General features: G+C 38.7%; 1 protein-coding gene across 4 annotated transcripts in view; it reads left to right on the top strand.

Moving 5' to 3' along the window:
* CEMIP2 (cell migration inducing hyaluronidase 2) overlaps positions 1 to 22,636 on the top strand; it is a 77,951-nt gene that overhangs the window by 45,314 nt on the left and 10,001 nt on the right. For all 4 annotated transcript variants that reach the window (XM_024738944.1, XM_024738943.1, XM_024738948.1 and 1 more), the window contains exons 13-20: positions 3,541 to 3,672; positions 5,406 to 5,441; positions 6,203 to 6,358; positions 8,906 to 9,083; positions 11,293 to 11,508; positions 15,334 to 15,542; positions 18,942 to 19,124; positions 21,905 to 22,124. In XM_024738944.1, coding sequence (XP_024594712.1) covers positions 3,541 to 3,672; positions 5,406 to 5,441; positions 6,203 to 6,358; positions 8,906 to 9,083; positions 11,293 to 11,508; positions 15,334 to 15,542; positions 18,942 to 19,124; positions 21,905 to 22,124 — 1,330 coding nt within the window. The remainder of the gene's footprint in view (positions 1 to 3,540; positions 3,673 to 5,405; positions 5,442 to 6,202; positions 6,359 to 8,905; positions 9,084 to 11,292; positions 11,509 to 15,333; positions 15,543 to 18,941; positions 19,125 to 21,904; positions 22,125 to 22,636) is intronic.

Consider the following 22,636-nt stretch of genomic DNA (forward strand, 5'->3'; position numbering starts at 1 on the left):
TTCTTTTTCCATCTCCTCACTTTCAGTCATATGTGTCCCTAGGTCTGAAGTGGGTCTCTTGTAGACAGCATATATATGGGTCTTGTTTTTGTATCCATTCAGCGAGCCTGTGTCTTTTGGTTGGAACGTTTAATCCATTCACGTTTAAGGTAATTATTGATATGTATGTTCCTATTAGCATTTTCTTAATTGTTTTGGGTTTGTTTTTGTAGGTTCTTTTCTTCTCTTGTGTTTCCTGCCTAGAGAAGTTCCTTTAGCATTTGTTGTAGAGCTGGTTTGGTGTTGCTGAATTCTCTTAGCTTTTGCTTGTCTGTAAAGCTTTTGATTTCTCCGTCAAATCTGAATGAGATCCTCGCCAAGTTAAGTAATCTTGGTTGTAGTTTCTTCCCTTTCATCACTTTAAATATATCATGCCACTCCCTTCTGGCTTGTAGAGTTTCTGCTGAGAAATCAGCTGTTAACCTTATGGGAGTTCCCTTGTATGTTATTTGTTGTTTCTCCCTTGTTGCTTTCAATAATTTTTCTTTAATTTTTGTGAATTTGATTACTATGTGTCTCATTGTGTTTCTCCTTGGGTTTATCCTGCGTGGAGTTCTCTGCACTTCCTGGACTTGGGTGGCTATTTCCTTTCCCATGTTATGGAAGTTTTCAACTATAATCTCTTCAAATATTTTCTCACGTCCTTCCTCTCTGTCTTCCTGTGTTGGGACCCGTATTATGTGAATGTTGTTGCATTTAATGTTGTCCCAGAGGTCTCTTAGGCTGTCTTCATTTCTTTTCATTCTTTTTTCTTTATTCTGTTCCGTGGCAGTGAATTCCACCGTTCTGTCTTCCAGGTCACTTATCCGTTCTTCTCAGTTATTCTGCTATTGACTCCTTCTAGTGTAATTTTCATTTCAGTTATTGACTTTGTTAAACATTTCTTGCATCTTCTATATCTTTGCCTCCATTCTTTTTCTGAGGTCCTGGATCATCTTCACTATCATTATTCTGAATTCTTTTTCTAGAAGGTTGCATATCTCCACTTCATTTAGTTGTTTTCTGGGGTTTTATCTTGTTCCTTCATCTGTTACACAGTCCTCTGCCTTTTCATTTTGTCCCTGTTTCTGTGAGTGTGGTTTTCGTTCCACAGGCTGCAGAATTGTAGTTCTTCTTGCTTCAGCTGTCTGCCCTCTGGTGGATGAGGCTATCTAAGAGGCTTGTGCAAGTTTCCTGATGCGAGGGACTGGTGGTGGGTAGAGCTGGGTGTTGCTCTGGTGGACACAGCTCAGTAAAACTTTAATCTGCTTTGTCTGCTGATGGGTGGAGCTGGGTTCCCTCCCTGTTCGTTGTTTGGCCTGAGGCAACCCAACACTAAACCCTACCCGGACTTTGCTGGGGCTAATGGCAGACTCTGGGAGGGCTCACACCAAGGAGTACTTCCCAGAACTTTTGCTGCCAGTGTCCTTGTCCCCATGGTGAACCACAGCCACCCCCTGCCTCTGCAGGAGACCCTCCAACCCTAGCAGGTACGTCTGCTTCAGTCTCCTATGGGGTCACTGCTCCTTCCCCTGGGTCCTGATGCGCACACTACTTTGTGTGTGCCCGCCAAGAGTGGAGTCTCTGTTTCTCCCAGTCCTGTCAAAGTCCTGCAGTCAAATCCTGCTAGGCTTCAAAGTCTGATTCTCTAGGAATTCCTCCTCCCGTTGCCAGCCCTCCAGCTTGGGAAGCATGATGTGGGACTCAGAACCTTCACTCCAGTGGGTGGACTTCTCTGGTATAAGTGTACTCCAGTTTTTGAGTCAACCACCCAGCAGTTATAGGATTTGATTTTCTTGAGATTGAGCCCTTCCTGCCATCTCATTGTGGCCTCTCGTTTGTCATTGGATGTGGGGTATCTTTTTGGTGAGTTCCATTGTCTTCCTGTCATTGATTGTTCAGCAGTTAGTTGTGATTCCGTTGCTCTCGCAGGAGGGAGTGAGCGCACGTCCTTCTACTCCGCCATCTTGAACCAATCTCCCTGGTTAACAGTTTTTTTTGTTTTGTTTTGTTTTGTTTTGTTTTTTGTGGTACGCGGGCCTCCCACTGTTGTGGCCTCTCCCGTTGTGGAGCACAGGCTCCGGACGCGCAGGCTCAGCGGCCATGGCTCACAGGCCCATCCACTCCACGGCATGTGGGGTCTTCCTGGACCGGGGCACAAACCCGTGTCCCCTGCATCAGCAGGCGGACTCTCAACAACTGCGCCACCAGGGAAGCCCCTGGTTAACAGTTTTTGATACCAATTTTTTTTGCCTTTTCAATAAGGTCCTTGTAAATATTTTACAAGGACAAGAAAGAAAAAGTAACATTCAGTCTTTATAATTAATAAGTCAATGCAATACAATCTTTTTTTAAGTGCTGATACATTTTTCTTTATATTTTTTATTATAGTAGATTTACAATATTAGTTTCAGGTGTACAACATAGTGATTCAATATTTTTATAGATTATACTCCATTTAAAGTTATATAAAAGAATAGCTAGATTTCCCTGTGCTGTACAATATATCCTTGTTGCTTATTTATTTCATACATAGTAGTTTGTATGTCTTAATCCCATACCCTTAATGTTGCCCCCCCATCTACTCTCTCCTCACTGGTAACTAGTAGTTTGTTCTCTGTGTCTGTGAGTCTGTTTCTGTTTTGTTATATTCATTTGTTTGTTTTATTTTTTAGGTTACACTTATAAGTGATAATATAGAGTATTTGTCTTTCTCTGTCTGACTTATTTCACTAAGTAGAATACCCTTTAGGACCATCCACATTGCAAATGGCAGAATTTCATTCTTTTTTATGGCTGAATAATATTCCATAAGTATAATCTATTTAAAATTTAGGCTTTTTAAAGATATTGAATCCAGTTTTCTCTCTATCTAAAGCATTTCACCAGCACACAACTCAAATAATACTCTGCTTCACATATATGTATGTTGAAATATATGATTAATTTTCTCAGTAAGTTTATATTAATATCATGTAGCTTGAGAATTTGTGAAAACATACTATATTTCCTGGTCTGAGGTTTTTCTGTTTATTTTTTTATTTTTTTGTGGTATGCGGGCCTCTCACTGTTGTGGCCTCTCCCGTTGCGGAGCACAGGCTCCGGATGCGCAGGCTCAGCGGCCATGGCTCACGGCCCGCCCCCACCCCAGACCGGGGCACGAACCCGTGTCTCCTGCATCGGCAGGCGGACTCTCAACCATTGCGCCACCAGGGAAGCCCTCTGTTTATTTTTGAAATGGTTTCAGTGCTTAGAGTGTTCTGTAATGTCCCTTTTATAATATAAATTGATTAAAAATAAACTATGAAATATGAAAGCAGTTCTCTGCAAATTTGTATTTTTTTTCAATATTTGAAATGTAAATAATTAAGTTGTGTCTTAAGGAGTTTTTTTTTAAGTTTAGTTTTGTTCAAAGTTAAATTCTGCTTTTTGACACTTAAGTTTATAGTCGTAAGTAGCTTATTTACATTGCCTTTTCATTACTCTTTTTAAAAATCCTTTTTTTTTTCTCCTAACCCCAAGGTTTCGGCCTCATCAGGATGCAGACCCTGAAAAGCCACGTGTTGCTGCTTTAATTGACAGGCTCATTGCTTTTAAAAATAATGATAACGGAGCTTGGGTCAGAGGAGGAGACATTGTCGTTCAGAATTCAGCGTGGGTATTGTCTATGAAATTATTATCTGATGACACTGATGTATTTATTTTTTAAGGCTTTTTAAAAAACCCAGTAGACTGAAAGTACAGTGGAGTTTCTGGAATCATAGTATCATTACTAATAGAAAAGCTCTGAGGAAATATGCCAGCATTAACTGACTGCAAATGTTTGGAATTGTCTCATTCTGCTGCTTATATTGGAACTGAACTTGTCTGGTGACATGAGAGCTTTTTGATGAGATTAAACAGAAACTGGGACTTTAACTTTATGTAACAAACATGGTCTATGTCAGAGAGCTAAATAAAGATTTTGAAACTACCTGCATTTTTTTCCTTCCTTTTGGAAACTCAGTTTCCTGATGCTCTTCCACTGCCATTCAAAACAAAAGTTTTGAATTCTCCCTTAATAAGTCTGTTGACTTATGTCTTAACATGACTTGAGGCAGTAAGCATCTCACTTCTTTTCCATTTGTATAATTTTAGGAGAAGTCTGATGTATGTTGAGGTAAGATTTGGTGTTCAGGAGTCTAGAAAAATGTTTTTTTCTGGCTGGTACTGACATTAGCTGCTTGGCATTTTACCATCATCTCTGACTTGTATCATTGCAAAAAAAATGGATATTGTATAAAATCTGTAGAAATAGCTTGGGTATTAATGTTGAAAAGTTTTTTTTTTTTTTTTTGCGGTACGCCGACCTCTCACTATTGTGGCCTCTCCCACTGCGGAGCACAGGCTCCGGACGCGCAGGCTCAGTGGCCATGGCTCACGGGCCCAGCCGCTCCGCGGCATGTGGGATCTTCCTGGACTGGGGCATGAACCCATGTCCCTTGCATCGGCAGGCGGACTCTCAACCACTGTGCCACCAGGGAAGTCCTGTTGAAAAGTTTTGAAGAGAATACCATGATCTGATTGTTAAAAATTAGTCGTTCCTTGGTATCCGTGGGGGATTGGTTCCAGGACTCCCCATGGGTACCAAAATCTTGATGCTCAAGTTCCTTATGTAAAATGGCATAGTATTTGCATATAACCTACACACATCCTCCTGTATACTTTAAATCATCTCTATTACTTATTATATCCAAGACAATGTAAATGCTATCTAAATAGTTGTAAATGCAATGTAAATGCTATGTAAATAGTTGCCAGCACTGGACAAATGTAAGTTTTGCTTTTTGGAATTTTCCAGAATTTTTTGTTTAATATTTCTGATCCACAGTTGGTTGAATCTGTGGGTGCAGAACCCACAGATATAGGGGCCAAGTATAATGATAAAAATTATAATTATAGCTAACACTTACCTGCTGCTTACTCTGTGCCAGACATTGTTCTAAATAGTTGACACTAATTAGCATTTTAATGCTTTCAAGTATACTCTGAGGAAGCTTATATTATTATTTCAACCTTTAGGTGAGAAAACTGAGGGGCAAACAGGTTGAATAACTTGCCCAAGGTCACACAGCCAGTAATAGGTAAAGCTGAGATTGGAACCAGGTGGCTTCACTGTGGAGCCTATGCTTTTCATTATTGGAAAGTGAAATTTTGGTGTAGTCTTGGACAGTAAACATTACTGGAACTTCCTGGATTTTATGACAATTAAATATTTTGAGAGAATTACCTCTTCTTATATGATGTGATAAATTAAATATATAAATTAAATAAATTAAATAAAATAAATAAATAAAATAAATTAAAATATAAATTAAAATGTTCCCTCATTCTCTTTTTTCTTATAGATTTGCAGATAATGGAATAGGACTGACCTTTGCCAGGTTTGTAATTACTTTAAAAAATACTTACCTGATTATTTTAAAGCTGTAAGGTAGAATAACCTTGATATATATTTTTTGATAACACAGGAATGTTATATTATTTATTAACATTAAAAAAATTAGCACTCACTTCCTGATGCCACTTTAGGGCCAAAAATACATTTTTATTGATTAATTGAATTTATACCAAAGTAGGAGATGAATCTAGCTGGAATTACACAGAAGGGTAGGCCCACCATATTTTTTGCTTAAAAGAAAACACTTGATCTTTAGATTAAAGATCTTAAAAAGTAGGGGAATAAAGAGGAAGGGAGTAAAAGTTGGGAGCAGATTAAATATTTTCTTTCTTAGAAGTTGGTCTAATTTCACAGTGGTCTTTAAGAACTAAACTTTTTATGTTATATATTTTTCTCCAGATAACAGTTATTCTCATTGCCATCTTAAACATGCTTGTCCTCTAATTATTGTCCAGGGCAAGTTTATTCTCCTCATTTGCAGTATTGTTGCTTGGTACTGAAATAATTAGTTGTTCCTGTAAATTAAATCTCATTTGTTTAAATCTAATTTGCCAAGCACATATTAATTTATAAGAGGTATGTTCAATTTTGAGGCACCTTTTGATGACTCACTAATACGTATCAGAAAAAGCTACTGGCTACCTTGACAATTTTTAGGTTTTTAAAGTTATAGCTTGCCTTCATTTGAGGGTCAATTTAAATTTCCTAGAGATGTGTGGTTAATGATTATTCTCATTTTAACAGTGACGGAAGCTTCCCAAGTGATGAAGGTTCCAGCCAAGAGGTATCTGAATCTCTCTTTATTGGGGAGAGCAGGAATTACGGATTTCAGGGTGGTCAGAACAAGTATGTAGGCACTGGAGGAATAGACCAGAAGCCTCGGACGTTACCCAGGAACAGGTAAGCATTGCTTTATCAGAGGAGTGTTAAATTTAAACAATAAATGAAAACCTAACCCCCTTACAAAAGTTTCTGTAATAATCCTGTATCGATTGGTTCCCACTGTGACACTTTTCCGACCTTATTATTATTAAAACTATTATTCTTGTTGTTATTATTGCTATTACTATTGTGTGTATTATCCTCTGGAATTCTGGAGCGTTAACTATTAAACACTTTATAGATTTCATTATCAATTTTATAATGAAGGAACCTATCTTGTTTATCCTTCCTGTATAAGGCCTTATATAAGCTGGTAATCTTTTTTTTTTCTTTCTTGAGAGAACTGCCAAACCATAAACTATGGACATTGAGTCAGTTTTCCCTCAATATGTGATGCTAGTTTTCAGAAATAGCCACTGGAAAAAGGAAACTACCTATTGAAAAGAGTCCTAGAAAATGAGGTGATAGATGCCAAAGCTGACTCAAAACCTAACCACAGGTGTATAATTAACAGTGTTTCAGATGTTGAAAGGGTATGGGGGTAGACTTTTGGCATGTTTTCTTCCAAAATAATCACAGTCATTAAAATAGTACTTAGTACTAGAAAGATTCTTCAGAACTTTTAGGGAACTATTACCTAATTAATCTGTACCTCAGTTCTGAGACACAGTTTGGAGTTGTCATTTTACTCGCAGGAAAACCAGGTAGAGAAAAACTAGTGTTCTAAAGGCCTTACATTGGAGCTAATGTCAGAACTTATCAAACATCAATTCCCTTAAAGCTATACCCTGTGTCTGGATATTGGGCTAGGACAGGTCAGGGGGATGGGGCAAACATAGTTGGCTTTGGGGGACGGGTAATGAATGTTGGCCGAAGGGCTTAACTAGCTTCTGGCAAAGGGCAGTCTATGCTTGGCTCCTCTTGCCTGTGTTTGTTGTTGGGAAATATTGAACGTCTTTACTATATGCTATGCTATGTGTAGAACTCCTGTTAGACTGTGGAAGCCACTGGGACAGGAACTTCATGGATTTTTAATGGCAAACATTTATTAAATGCTTATGATGTATCAGGCCCTGTTCTAAAATACTTTATTATTCAGTTAATCCTTGCAAAGCCCAGTGAGGTAGGTGCTGTCATCATCCTGCTTTATAAGTGAGTAACTTACTAAAAATAGCTAAGGTGGGACTCGAACCCTGTTAGTTTGGCTTCAGTGCTCTGCTCTTTACAATTAGGCTAAAGCTGCCTCTTCTAATATGTAAATTAAAGAAAAAAGGCTGTATTAGTTGGGTATGGGCTGCAGTAAAAATGGTGGCCAATTCAATTCCATTATTTTTATTTTACACTGGCCTTTAGTTTTATTTCAAAATGCTATTGCTTCTTTGCCAAGGAGGAATTTTCGAAATGAAGATTCCTAGTTGGTCAATGGATCCAGTTTTTATTTTACTGTATCTTTACAACCTTTTCTATGGCAGAGGACCGTTTTGTGATGTATCCTTGGAAAAACATCAGGAGGCATAGATTTTTTTTTTTTTTTACATCTTTATTGGAGTATTATTGCTTTACAATGGTGTGTTAGTTTCTGGTTTATAACAAAGTGAATCAGTTATACATATACATATGTCCCCATATCTCTTCCCTCGTGCATCTCCCTCCCTCCCACCCTCCCTATCCCACCCCTCTAGGTGGTCACAGAGCATCGAGCTGATCTCCCTGTGCTTTGCGGCTGCTTCCCACTAGCTATCTATCTTACGTTTGGTAGTGTATATATGTCTAGAGGCATAGATTTTTAAGTAGGCTATTTGATTTGCTTGCTAGCATCTATGTTTTTATTGTAAAACACCACCAAGCTGTAAACTAATTAGTTGCTATAGAAGTCCTCTGCAATGCCATTAAGAGCGTAATAGGGGAAAAACCTAAGGGATCCAGAATATTATGGGTTTTGTACGTTAATTACGGTTAATAATATATGATTAGTAGGTTAAGGAGTTGTGTTGGAACAGAAAGGAGTAAAATGAATAAAACGAATTTCTCAATCTAGCCATCCCCTTTGACATAGTAAACCTTGCAGACTTACACTTTTGTACTTTTAAGCATATCATTTCTCCTTCCTACTATCATTTAGTGGCTTGAAAGGAGGTTCTCTCTGTTTAAGCACAGATTTGTCTTTTGTTCTCATGCTAGAGATTTTGGAACTAAAGCTAAAGTGTATGAGTTATCAAAGAAAAGATCTTAACTGAGTTGATTCAAGGAAGCCAAGTCACCTTTTCAGACAAGCCTCCATTCTATCCAAAATAGCATCTCTCTTCTACCCAGTCTATTGTATTACCATGTCTTTACTTTCTTCAAGCACTTATTATCTGAAATTGTCCATTGTTTTTCTGTTTGCCTTTCTCACTGCAGTGTAGGTTTCATTTGATTGGAGCTCTTGCTTGGTTACCACTGTATCCTAGAATTGTGCTTGGTGTATATGGGATATTCAACAGTATTTATAAAACAAGTACGCAAGTGAAGTGCTGTTAAAGGGACGGGCCCATATGCATTAAACAAAATCTTGTATCTCAACAGGACATTCCCAATTAGAGGCTTTCAGATCTATGATGGGCCCATTCATGTCACCAGGTGCACTTTCAAACAATATGTGCCAACTCCAGATAGGCATACCAGTGCTATTGGCTTCCTCATGAAGAATTCTTGGCAGATAACCCCCAGGAATAACATCTCCCTTGTGAAGTTTGGTCCACATGTAAGTATGTTCTCATGGTTCCTACACAGTGAGTATGGTGGGTAGAAGAGGGATGGCACATTTCCAAAGACGAAAACACAAACGAAGGGTTCGCACTGAGTTTTTACGATTGGGAGGAGAAATCTATGCAAGAGCAACTCCTAATTCCAGGTACTCTGTCCTGCTGAGTTCAAGGTGAGAACAGAAGTCCCATGTGACCTGGGGTATTTCTGATATTCTGGTGATATCTTCAAAAGGAAAATGACTTAAAGTGATGACACGGGGATGGGAATTGTAGAATTTCATAGGAACAAGAGGACATATAATTTGTAGAAATTCAGTATAATAATCCATGAAGAGATTTGGGTTTTACCTGGTATTTTACTTTTCTGGGGTCTATTCTTCTGGGGAACTAGAGGATAAAAGATTGGGAAAGAAGAGGAATAGTGAGGTGATATGAAACAAATGAGGTTATTTCTTATATGAACTATTGGAAGGGTTTTATGAAGATTGCAAAGAAGACTTAGAGATAATTGTTTACAATGCCGTAGGCCACAGGAATAGTTTTCTTAGTAGTTTCGTCAGTACCCTCTTTACCATTAAAACACAGGACAATCTGATTATATACTCCCAGCCTCACCCCATCTTTCCACTTCTAAGATGACAGTGGTGTAGAGATTGAGCCTCAGACCGTATTGCTTTCTGCTCCCACAGACACAGCCACAGTTGGAAGGTGGCTCGTAGTTCTCTCATTCACGTCCACAGGCAAACTCTGTGGTTGCCCAGTTTAAAGAGAACTTAAGATAGTTTACCAAAGTCTATATGTGGTTTTCATGAATAGCTGAGGCATGGAACAGAGGCACACGTGCAAGCTGGGTTGCCAGCTTGGTTGACTGGTTCTCTTCTAGGCCACATAACTCCAGGGGAAGAGGAAGAGCTACACTGTGGATAGGGTCCCACGTAAATAAATAGGGTGGTTCTTGGATTACCTCTCCAGTGTAGAGGTTAGATGTTCGCTTACTGCCCACGTGGCTCTCCCCATTCACAGAGTTTGGTGATCACTGACATGGTCATACTGAAAAAAAAAGTTTTTAGATGTTTCGTTTGTTGCAGAGTTCTAGAGTTCTAACAGCCTAAGAGAATCCATGCTGTTTAAGTTTAGTGTTTCAGTGTTTCATCAGCCTAGAATTCTCTAACGTGGCAATGCTCTGAAACCATTCATAAAGGGAATGGTCTGTCATATTTGTTATTCCTAAAAAGGTGGACAGTATGCCCTAGACTTCTTTTAGATTTAACCATAGGAGGTATAAGGAAAAAGAGAAAAGAGCCTAGAACTAAGAATTTAGAGCCACTTGTCCCACACATCACTGATTTTCCATTGAGCTGCTTATCATTTAGATGTTCAGCTGATTTTAAGACTTCCCAATAAAAGCGTTATAGAGGTGTATCTGCATGGCTTGAATAACATTAGTAACTTACCACTAATAAGAAGCAGCTAAAGATTATAAAGCATGTAACCTGCAGCCTGCTTTGCAGCTGTGTACTATGTGTTCGATAAGGGCATTGAATTAACATTACCCGACATGAAAATTACTGAGCTGGACTTGGTCTACGTTGAGGGAGAGAGAAGATAACACACACTTTTCAACAAGTTGTAGTGAGTCGTGCAGCCATACCAAGGCAACACTTAGATTGTGTTTTAGTTTGGAACTGTACTTACTTTTTGGTGGGAGGAGTCATTAACAAGTTAACTAAAGCATTTGGAGTGAAATAAAATGATTAGCTCAGGAGATAGAACTTATAATAGATTTTTATTTAATTGAGGTATGGTTTGCATACAGGGAAACGCAGAGATCTTAAGTATAAAGTTTATAAGTTTTAACAAATACATATGACTGCATAGTTCCCCTTCCCACAACTATTCTAGTTTCTCTTACCATGGATTAGTTTTATCTGGGGAATAGGTAATAGTTTTTAAGTTAAAAAAAGGGAAAACACCAAAGATGAAATTGAACGCTTGCTGCTTGAACTCTACAAGGCTTTGGGAAATTTTTTTCCCCGTGCATGTCATAATTAATCAAAAATGTTAGTTGACAATTATGCTGTGACCCAGAACTGCTTTAACCTTAAAGTAATTGTAATGGATATGAAGTTGGGTCCTTGCAGGGAATGCTGGCTAACATGGCAGGAGCCCTCATTTTATGATGTCCCTGTTTTTCATTGTTTTCAGGTGTCTCTCAATGTCTTCTTTGGAAAACCTGGTCCCTGGTTTGAAGATTGTGAGCTAGATGGTGATAAGAACTCCATATTCCATGACATTGATGGCTCTGTGACAGGATACAAGGATGTTTACGTGGGAAGAATTGACAACTACCTGATCCGCCATCCAAGCTGTGTAAATGTTACCAAATGGAATGCAGTGGTGTGCAGTGGGAACTATGCCCAGGTAGGCCAGAACACATCATGATGCCTGATTCCTTACCAGCTCCTGACAGCACTGCTTCTGTGAGGAGTACTCTCTTTGGGATGATTGATACTTTCCAAAGCATGGGTTTTTTGGGCGGTTCTTTAGGGAAAATAAAAGAAAAAAATTCATTAGGAATCATAGACTCACAGAATTTTATTTAAAGTTCCCCCACTCCAAACCAATTTAAAAGTGAAAAAGTAAGCCCAAGAGAAGTAAGATAACTTGCTCTTGGTTAAATATGGTTGTATTGTAGTTGGGGTGAGAACCCATACGTCCTGAGTTCCTAGGCCAGGTTTTTTTGCTGTGCTACAGCTGTGTCCCCTGAGAGGGTGTTTCACTCTTTGCTTTCAGGGTTATTATCTCTATTTTATCTCTAAATTAGGGACTCTGACTTGTGAGGCAGAATATCAGTAGATCACACGGAAAGTGAGATGTTCTCAGAAACAGAGCTAGGAATTGGAATGAGTGGACAAGGAAGGAATCCAAGGAAATTCTGCAAATTATATTATGATATAATGTCTATGAAAATATGAAGGGGATGATGTAGATTGGGAAACACTTCTTTGAAAACATTAAGCTAGTGTGCAGTTTATTAACTGGATGCCCAGTATAAGAGGATGGAATGATTAGGGAGGTAGTATGTTAAGAGCACAGATGCCAGAACCAGATTGCATGGGTTTGAATTCTGGCTTTGTTATTTCCTTTAATATGAGGTGGGTCAGTTAATTAATTGCTCTGTGCCTCTGCTCAGTGAGGATAATATTAGATCCTCTCGTACATGGCTGTTGTGAGGAGAGAATGCACGAGTATTGGTAAAGCATTTCACCCGTGGCCTAGCACATAGTGAAGTGCTTGCTGCAATTAGTATTATTTGAAGAGCAGGGCTCTAAGTTGCAAAGATGATTTTAATAGTGGTATTTGATGGATGACAGATTGCAGAATGGAGGTACCAGTTGCCCAGAATTTTGAAGAGAGCAGAATTTTATTTCCATATTTTAGAGAATTACATGGTCATATTTAATAATAGATGTTAAGAGAGAGAAAAGAATAGAGGGGGGCTTCCCTGGTGTCGCAGTGGTTGAGAGTCTGCCTGCCGATGCAGGGGACACGGGTTTGTGTCCTGGTCCGGGAAGATCCCACATGCCGCAGAGCGGCTGGGCCCGTGAGGCATGACCGCTGAGCCTGTGCGTCTGGAGCCTGTGCTCCGCACGGTAGAGGCCACAACAGTGAGAGGCCCGCATACCGCAAAAGAGAAAAAGGATAATTGGAGCATGGAGAGGAGAATTAGAGGAAGAGCAAAGTATCTTCCAAGGCAGACTGGGCTCTGATAGCCTGAAAGGCAGGAAAGAAGCCTCCCTTGTTAATGTGCTGCTGAGTGCTCTTATTTGCAGGGTGGGTTCTTCCTGGGGAAGGACCAGTTCTGTGACGGAGCCCCTCCACTGAGCTCTGGCTACTTTGCCCATCAAGGGTGTGTTTGTGGCTCCTGCTTTTCAACTTCTTGAGCCCCCTGAGTTTTATGTGGTTTCTACCATCTAAGCTTTCTATAGTGGGAGCTTCTTGGAGCAGAATTCTTTATTACTCTTCAGACTTTGAATCATGACTGTTAAAGAATGCTATGATTCTTAAATTAAAAAAAAAACCTTAAAAAGATTCTCATTTATAGACAAGACAAAGGGCTTAAGAGGGGTAAAGATTAGAGAGCCTTTTCTGGTTTATTTTAATGGCGTATTAGCTTCTTTGTTGTGGGATTTCTCATCCCCATGGGAGCGAGAGGAGTCATACTTGCCTAAGTTCTGGGAAGGACAAGGAAAGGATGGAGAAATAATTATAGTAAAATAAAGAAGAAGAGAATGTGGTTGGAAATGTGATTTCTTCTTCCATTCGTTTTATTCTTAACCAGAATTGCCCTCTAAAATTAAGTTGACTCATTAATGCCTAAGAAGATATAGTAATTCTAGAATTAAAACAAAGATAAAAAAGCTTTTAATTCTTTAGTAGCTACAGTTTTAGTTAAATTGCTAGCCATGTGTATTCAAAGGTACATGTATCTGTCTTAAAGTGGTATGTGCTCACTCATGAAAACTTTATATTTTATTATAGATGTCTCTATATAGTCTTTGGATTTTCTAAGGTATTTGAGAATGTGAACCTGATAACTTCTAACTTAAAAAGCAAAGTAGTAATTCTATTTTTATTTGAAGGTGAAGAAAGAAAAAAGTATCTAATACTGCCCAGGCGGCTCTGGGAATGGTAGGACAGAAATTTTCTCCTGAGAATTTGGAATTTGGGCTGGGAGCCCAGATATGTAGCCATTTGTTATTTCTTGGATGATGTATAATACTGTATTTTTTTAACAAAAGGTAGAAGCAACTGGATCTCAAGATAGAATAATCATTCTTTAGCTATTTGTAAATATATTTTAATGGGATGTCTGCTCTTTGCTGACCCAAGGGTAGAGGTGCTCAGGGAGAAAGGTGGTAACATAAGGAGAATGTGCCACCTCAAATCCTTCTTGGATTTGGAAGAAGGCAGGATATATATATGTATGTGTTTGGTGCGGGGGTGTATTCTATTATATTTTAACCTATTATATAATGAAATACAGATCAAATATAAACATTTAAATAAAGAATAAATAAATATAATATATTAAGCATATATATTTAAATGTAGTCCCAAAATATATATTTCCTGGGCTTCCCTGGTGGCGCAGGGGTTGAGAGTCCACCTGCCGATGTAGGGGACACGGGTTCGTGCCCCGGTCCAGGAAGATCCGACGTGCCACGGAGCAGCTAGGCCCGTGAGCCATGGCCGCTGAGCCTGCATGTCCGGAGCCTGTGCTCTGCAATGGGAGAGGCCACAACAGTGAGAGGCCCACGTACCGCAAAATAAATAAATAAATAAGTAAATTCCTATCTCTATTTTAATCTTTAAGTGGTGTCAGTAGAGAAGAGTACTATAGTCAAACATGAATGAGAGTTAAGGAGACTTTCTGGCTCAAAGAATTTATAATTGAGGAATCAATATGGATAAAACTGCAGAAATCAGAGAAACAGAAAACATAGAGAAGTAGTGTGGATTAAATGCAACATTCTGCAAATGTTTTAATACTTCTGGGGAATTCTGTTACACGATACTGATTTGTTTTAGGAAATTGTTCTGAGGTTTGTTCTTTGGAGGATGCATTTGGGGAAGATTTTGTTTTGGCACAGTATGGGGCTCAAATGCCACTGGAATAAATTTAGGGCTTTCAAATCTGCCTCAGTTTAATATGTTTTTCCAGTTTTTGCAGAACACTTTATAACTTTTTTTTTTTTTTTAATGGGTGGAAAATGACTTCTTGGGCTGATGTAGGTCATGGAAAATTGAAAGCCAAAGCTCTGAGATATTTTAAATTTCCATCTCTTATTTCAGAGGAAAGTCTTTCAGATTTGACTAGAGGGTATCAGTTTTCACATTAATGTACTAATTTTTTGTATGTGTGTACTTCAGATTGAGGGATTTCTTTGACAGGCTATGTAAACCCACAAAGGTTTTATATTCTAACGAATAAGCTGGCCTGTTGTGGAAGGGATGATGAAGATCTTGGCTACCAGAACACATGGTCTGTTTTTACTATTTCAGCTTAAGCAGGCTTCATTGTAAGTGGAGCTTAGGATGAAGTTGGCTACTACTCAGTCAGTCTGGCACGGATCATAGAATCTCTCTTTGAAAGTAGAGACGTTTGACTTTGTGCTAGATATGTTTTCTTTAGCTATTTAAATTTTCATTCTCTTCCCTTTAATCCTTAATTTCGTTTTGAAGGTCTATGTGCAGACATGGAGCACTCAGAATCTGACTATGACCATCACACGAGATGAGTATCCAGCCTACCCTATGGTGCTCCGGGGAATTAACCAGAAGGCAACCTTTCCACAGTACCAGCCTGTGATCATGCTGGAGAAGGGCTACACCATCCATTGGAATGGGCCAGCACCGAAGACTGCTTTTCTATACCTCATAAACTTCAACAAGTATGCTTCTATTACTGTTATTTCAAATAGTTGGGCAATTAATAATTTAGTGGACAAAAAAAATAACGTATCTCCTTTGTAGCAAGTAAAGAACTTCAACTTTATGTACTTTGTTCCTCCTGTGGGGAGGCTATATATGTTATATTGATGGAATTAAGAGATTGTATAAATTGAATTCTGTCCTATTAAAAGCATGTCTTTTTCTCTATGGTCAAGGAATTGTGGGCAGAAAGCCATTTAACGGTAGGTTTTAATACCGTCTGCTGAATACTTTAATTCTCTGTAGCTGGGATGGGAATAAATTTTATCTGGTGTTCCAACTGAGCACTCGGTTACCTAGAAAGTAAAAAGATTTTTGAGGCCAAGTTTAGACTTGACAGAAGAGAGTAGTATGACTGATTATTCATGTCAGCAATGGGCAAGAAGTGGAAGAACTGTGGCATGGATAATGCCAGGTATTTGCCATCCCTGCCAGAATGTGAAAGCACCTTTCTATCCCTTCTTGATTTCTCAGTTGTCTGCTCTAATAATATTACTTTCAATCAAGGGCTCTATTTTTACATTAATTTATTTAAGCGTTTACTGTTTGCCAGTTGATATAAAGATGACTGAGAGAAGTACTTGCCCTTCAGGAGCTCACAGTATACAGGTAGAACAAAATTTAAGTAAATAAACCAGTACTATTGTTTACAGGACAAAAGATAAGAGCAACTATTCTGCCTAAGGGAGTTGGGCCAGGCTGCACTGAGAAGTGATAGCAAGTGATCAGTTTTGTTACAAAAGCAGCAGAGTTGGGAAAGGGCTAGTTCTGCTCAGGGACTGATAGATTGAGTGTGATGGGAGCGTAGGTGGGGGAAGTTACAGAAGATGAGACTAGAAACAAGAGCTGGGACTATCTAGACGTGTGATGGTTAACCCATGGGACTCCATGAAACTGCTCAGATATGTACCTGAAAAATTGGTTTGTTCACCTGACTGGTCATAAAGGCTGACTCGTCAGAACTCTCTTAAAATACCCAATTGGAATGAACAGAGATGGACATAGAACATGTAGGAATTCCCCTCCAAGGATGGCTGAACATCATGGTAGATGCTCTTATTCTGAGATGATAGGCCTCTGACACATGCTCTAAACTGAACCATTGCTATTTTCCTGTAACACTGGCTGCTGCTTCTCTATGCCCTTGCTGGACAGTTGCACCTTCACTTACTGAGTCAACCAAGCCAAAAAAATCTCAGGACTCATCCTTTCCTCTTTCTTTTCTCTCATTTCTCCATCTTATCAGTGGCCAAGCCCTGTTGATCCTATCTGCTTAATGTTTTCAAATCTCTCCACTTCTTTCCACCGTCACTGCTTGTGACTGAGTTTAGGTCATTAGCCTCTCTTGCCTGGATCCCTGCAGCAGCCTCCTATTCGGTCTCCCCACCTCCCTCCACCTTCAATCCTTGGTCCACATTGTGTCCAGGGTGCGGGTTCTAAAAGCCAATCTGATATTGTCACTCCCCTCAGTGAGCTGCCTAGAAGTCAATGAAGGAACAAACGATTGTCAGAGAGGGTGGAGGAGATATGTGAAAGAGTGATCCTCAATACAAAAAGTTATATCTGGCAGGTTATGAATCTGAGGTGAGGTATTATAATCAAATGTTATGCAGGGTTCTGCACATACAAGGCATAACTTTTGAATAAATACTAAGAAAGTAAAAAGATTTTAAAGTGAAAAAAAGGATAAGCTCAGAAGTTTCAAAACTCTATATGGGCTTGAAATTCAGTCCAACTTTCCTTGTTTAATTATCTAAAAGTTTGTAAAAGTTACATCATGGGCAGAGGCAAGAGGAGGAGATGGATAATTTTTTTTTCCAAATTTAATATAATTATAGAGAGGTCATGGATTTTGTCATAGTGGCACTTTTGAAAATAACAGTTTAAAAGTTATAAAAACTGTACTTATGCATTAAACAAAATAAGGAAATATAGAAAAACATTTAAAAAATTACAATAACCTATAATTCTTCTAATCACATTGAGGCATTATAAACATTTATAGGGTTCTCGTGTCTCTCCACCCTCAAGTGTTCTCTGAGCATATAAATACGCCAAAATTTATTTAACTACTCCATTCCCCTATGAACATTTAGATTATTTTTCTCCTGCCCCTCTCCCCCTTTTGGTATTACAAATGATACTGGATACAGCATCTTTTCTTATACATTTTTGGTCTGTATTTCTAATTTCTTAGTGGGATTACTGGATGAAATCTGTGTGAACAATTTTCAGGCATTGTTACATATTGTTTTAAAACTGTTTTGAATGATTAAAAAGTTCTGGAAATGGATAGTGGTGATGGTTGTACAACCTTGTGAATGTACTCAATGTCTCTAAACTGTAAAGTGAAAAAAGGTCTAAAATGGTAAATTTTATATGTTACCACATGTATATATATATATTTTTTTTTAAACATTTATTTATTTATTTATTTTTGGCTGTGTTGGGTCTTCGTTTCTATGCGAGGGCTTTCGCTAGTTGCAGCGAGCAGGGCCCACTCTTCATCGCGGTGCGCGGGCCTCTCACTGTCGCGGCCTCTCGTTGTGGAGCGCAGGCTCCAGACGCACAGGCTCAGTAGTTGTGGCTCACGGGCCCAGTTGCCCCGCGGCATGTGGGATCTTCCCGGACCAGGGCTCGAACCCGTGTCCCCTGCATTGGCAGGCGGATTCTTAACAACTGCGCCACCAGGGAAGCCCCACATGTATATTTTGCCACAACTTAAAGAATGCCAAAAAAAGAAATGATAAAAAAGGGGGAAATATTCTTAATGGTTTTCAAAAAGTATTAATTTTGTATCTTAGAACATTAGGTAAGAAACAACACTATGGCAATTTGGTAATATTCATCAAAGACTTTAAAAATGCATGCACCTTTATCTCTAGCAAATTTACCACTAACAATTTATCCTAATGTAATTATAAAAGATAAAAATATATTTATGAATAAAAAAATTCTTTGGAAAGATTTTACCAGTGTACGCTTCCACTATCAGGCTATTAGTGTTTCTTCCATCTTAGTATACCCATACCCAACTGTCTCAATTTTATTATCTGCTTGCAGTATCTAAGTACATTTTATCCAGCTTCTCTTCACATTCCCTGAAGTCCTGTTGAAACCAAGAATTTTTTATAAGCCATATCATTGTTGTACATATATTGAGGAGAGAAATTTGGGTAACATGTAAAAGTCGATGATTCATTAGTGTGTTAGGATTCAGGACTTGGCATTGTTAGTGGCTCCATACACAGCAGAAATTTAAGGAGGAGAAGACCATGGCTAAAATTTACATATGCTGTAATACTCAAAATGTACTGGCTCAAATGTGAATTCATGTTTTTATTGTCTCTCCTTTATAGGAATGACTGGATTCGAGTTGGGCTCTGCTATCCGTCAAACACAAGTTTTCAGGTTACCTTTGGCTTTCTACAGCGGCATAATGGCTCATTATCCAAAATGGAAGAGTATGAGCCCTTGCATTCGCTGGAGGAATTGCAGAGGAAACAGTCTGAGAGGAAATTCTACTTTGACTCCAGCACGGGGTAATTCGGGGCAACCAGTGAATGAGAATTATTGCTGTTTTTTTTTTTTTTTTATTGCTGTTTTTCTTTAGTGGTGAAATTACTAGTTCTTCAGTGTAACTAAGAATAGATTGTGATGTGACGGCTGCTTAGAAAAGCAGCTGATGTGGGTAATTCTCTGCTCATCACCATTAGAGGTTTAGAAGAGAACTAGAATGACTCGTAATTACAGTTGGCAGTAGGAATCGAGTGAGATGTTTGCTGTTTACCTATTAAGGCGATTTAGAAAGAGAAATTATCCTTGTCAATAAAGAACCAGTAGGCCCAATTGAAAATTAAAGTAGTGTTTTCCATAACGACTCTAAAGATGATTATTTCCATATGATATAGTTCATATTTTAGTGAAAGCTCATTTTTCTCTTCCTTTAAGACTATCTCTCAAGTTGACCTTGGGTTTAAAAAAATCACTGTGTAACCGTGGCATATTTGCTTTCAACTTTCTCTAGCCTGCTTTTTTCCACTTTTTAGTTCTAATCCTGTTCACCTGGGGTCCTGTTGGCTTTGTCTGCTTTTATCCAGTTACAGTCTCTCAGCCTTTGGGTTATGGTAGGCTCTCTCTCCTGTGCTCTTCCAGAAAGTAGCATGCTCCTTCAATATCCATCCCTTAACCTGGCATTTCTACTCTATGTCATTGTCTAGGTACTATAAAGATACTAATGTAAATAAGGCACATTTCTTCTGCAAATTCACTGTCCATTGAAGGATGTGGGCATGTAAAGCAAGTAATCAGAGGGCGAAAGGTTTAAATGCTACAAGTCCTATAGTGTGCCTTTTGAGGTAACCCAGAGGTTCAGCCTTGGGTGGCCAGTGACAACCCAAGAAGATAACACTGGGGCTGACTCTTGAGGAGTGACTAAGAGGAAGGTGTTCCAAGGACAGTGTGGATGAATGCATGGAGGCATGAAGAACATGGCACGGCATGTTTGGGGAAAGACAAAATTTCCTACTGGAGAGAAGGGTGGCAAGATTGACTGTGGGGGAATGAGGTTAGGGTTCAGTCAAGTGTCTTGTTAACTTTTGAATAAGATGCAACTCATTTGCCCTTCAGGGCTGGTGCAGCAGCCAGTGTTATCAGCTTAAGTCCTTTTTTTTATCATCATTATCTCTGATTTCAACTTCAACAACCTAGTTGGGCTTTTATTCTATAGATGATAGAACTGCCACATTCTCAGTTGATTTTCCACAAAAATAAATGGAACGCCCAAATTTGTAAGGACAGTCTGGTGATCACAAATTAATGATTGATATGTAAAAGGATGGGAAGTATTTCTTCATCTGGATATTTCTAGGGTCCTTCAGCCTTTGAGGTTCAAATTCTTTTTTAATTCTATTCATTTTGATGATTTAAATTATATATCAAAAGTCCCATGCCTAATCAAGTCCCTGTCATTCCTTATATATATGTTAAAATTACTGGATGTTGGAACAGTGGCTGATTTTCACCTCATCACAACTTTGTGTTGTTCACTGACCTCATATTAAAATGTGAACTCTTTAAGAGTGATGTCTCCAAAGAAAGGACTGCTATGGGCTGTCATGTAAGGGTTCAGTAAACCAGGCACTTTAGATGTTGCATTGCCTTCCTCAATTCTGAAAGTTGAGCTAGTGTGGGTCCCCCTCTGGGAAAGCAATTATTACCAGGAAATTCTACTGATCCAGGGTGATCTTCTATTTTGTTGGTTCTTACTTTGCCAAGCAGAGCTGAGTTTATAAATAGAAGGTTCTTCATGACTGCAATTGGAGAATTGCAGTTGATTGCCTGACTTTATATAATATTCTGCCTTACTAATTGTGTGATCTTGGGCAATTTAGTGAATATTCCTGTGCCCCAGTTTCCTTATCTGTTATTTGGGAATAATAAAAATGCTATATTATATGGTTGTTGTGAGGTTGAAGAGCACACAGTTCATGCAAATCATTCAGCATAGGGCCTGGGATGTTGTACGTCCTCAATAAAAGTTTACTGTTATAAATAAATAAATAAATAGATAGATAGATAGATAGTGAACTCTTGAACTCCAGTAATCAATCGCATTTGATCGAGTCCTTTTTAGAATCTTGACTTCCTTTGGTTTAGAAGGCCTAGGTTTGCTGACAGACATTGGACTACTGCCTGGAACTTGCTTTTCCATTCATCTTGGCAGTAGGAGGAGGATTCAGAATGGGTAGGACTGTTCATTTCGCTTGATTTTGGCCAAAGTACAGACAGAAGGACCCCAGGCCCATCTGCTCTTAGTAAATATCACAGGAATTGATTTGATACCATATCTTGGCCTTAACCAAACAAGTCTCACAGTTGCTGTTTTAATTATTCCAGTTTTGTGCCTTAAACCAAAACAATTTGTAAACCAAAAGAAAAAAAAAGAATAAACCACACTAATTTACCAAATCCTAAACGCAAGTGTAAAGTTTTCCAAGGAATTCTTGAGCCAAGCCAAATTCCATCCTCCTAAATTACCAGTTGAACTAATTCAAACCAGAAATCGACTTTGATACTGCCCATAACGACTGAATCAGGTTATCAAAATATTTTCTAAAGTGGTATTGCATTTGACTCAGAACCCTAGGAGGGTAGAAAGGAAAGGGAAACAACTTTATTGGTTTTGTAGTTTATTTTTCTTTTAAAAAAAATTTAATTCATTGGAGGAATATCCCTTCTGGCCATGAGTTTATTTGAGGAATTTTTGTAGGTTTTTGAAAGTTAATCTAACATCCGTTGGACTGGTTTCTGTTTTGTGCAGGTTGCTGTTTTTGTATCTGAAAGCCAAAAGCCACAGGGATGGTCACAGTTACTGTTCATCTCAGGGATGCGAAAGAGTCAAGATCCAGGCAGCAACAGACTCCAAAGACATCAGTAACTGCATGGCCAAAGCGTATCCCCAGTATTACAGAAAGCCGTCAGCACTCAAGCCGATGCCATCCATGCTCAAGGGACTCTGTCAAGGCTGCGGAACCCATCAGGTAAACAGGGAATAAAAGTGGTCTGTGGTCCAGGAGAAAAAGTCAAAAGGTTCTGTGCAATCAGCACATTTTTTTTTTGAAACATCTATGCTGCCAATTTATAAATATTGCATGGTTTCCCCTGAATTTTGGCCCATTCTAGAATGTGATGCTCATAAGAAGCAAACCAGTCCAAATTTATAATAAAACTACCTTCCCCCTGTGATATATCAGTTTGCCCTGGATGATTGTGGATATATTAGTTGTCATCTTTTCTTTCTCAGATGTGATTCCATTACAGTATCGCTATTTCATTTGCATGTCAGTGATATCAAAAAATAATTTGTTTTCTTGGAAGTGTGAAATTTATCTTCAGAAAAGGCACTCGTATGAAAATTGTTTCCTTCAAGATGAAAAGCCATTAATTTGAAGCATGTGCTATTATGTTTACCTGTAATTAAAAGTACAAACTGACTTTGGCTAGAAGTGAAATGCTTCTTGTGACATATTCTTAATGAGATGGTCTCCTTCTA

The sequence above is a fragment of the Neophocaena asiaeorientalis genome, unplaced genomic scaffold, assembly GCF_003031525.2.
Source record: "Neophocaena asiaeorientalis asiaeorientalis breed wild unplaced genomic scaffold, Neophocaena_asiaeorientalis_V1.1 scaffold249, whole genome shotgun sequence".
Taxonomy (NCBI): Eukaryota; Metazoa; Chordata; class Mammalia; order Artiodactyla; family Phocoenidae; genus Neophocaena; species Neophocaena asiaeorientalis.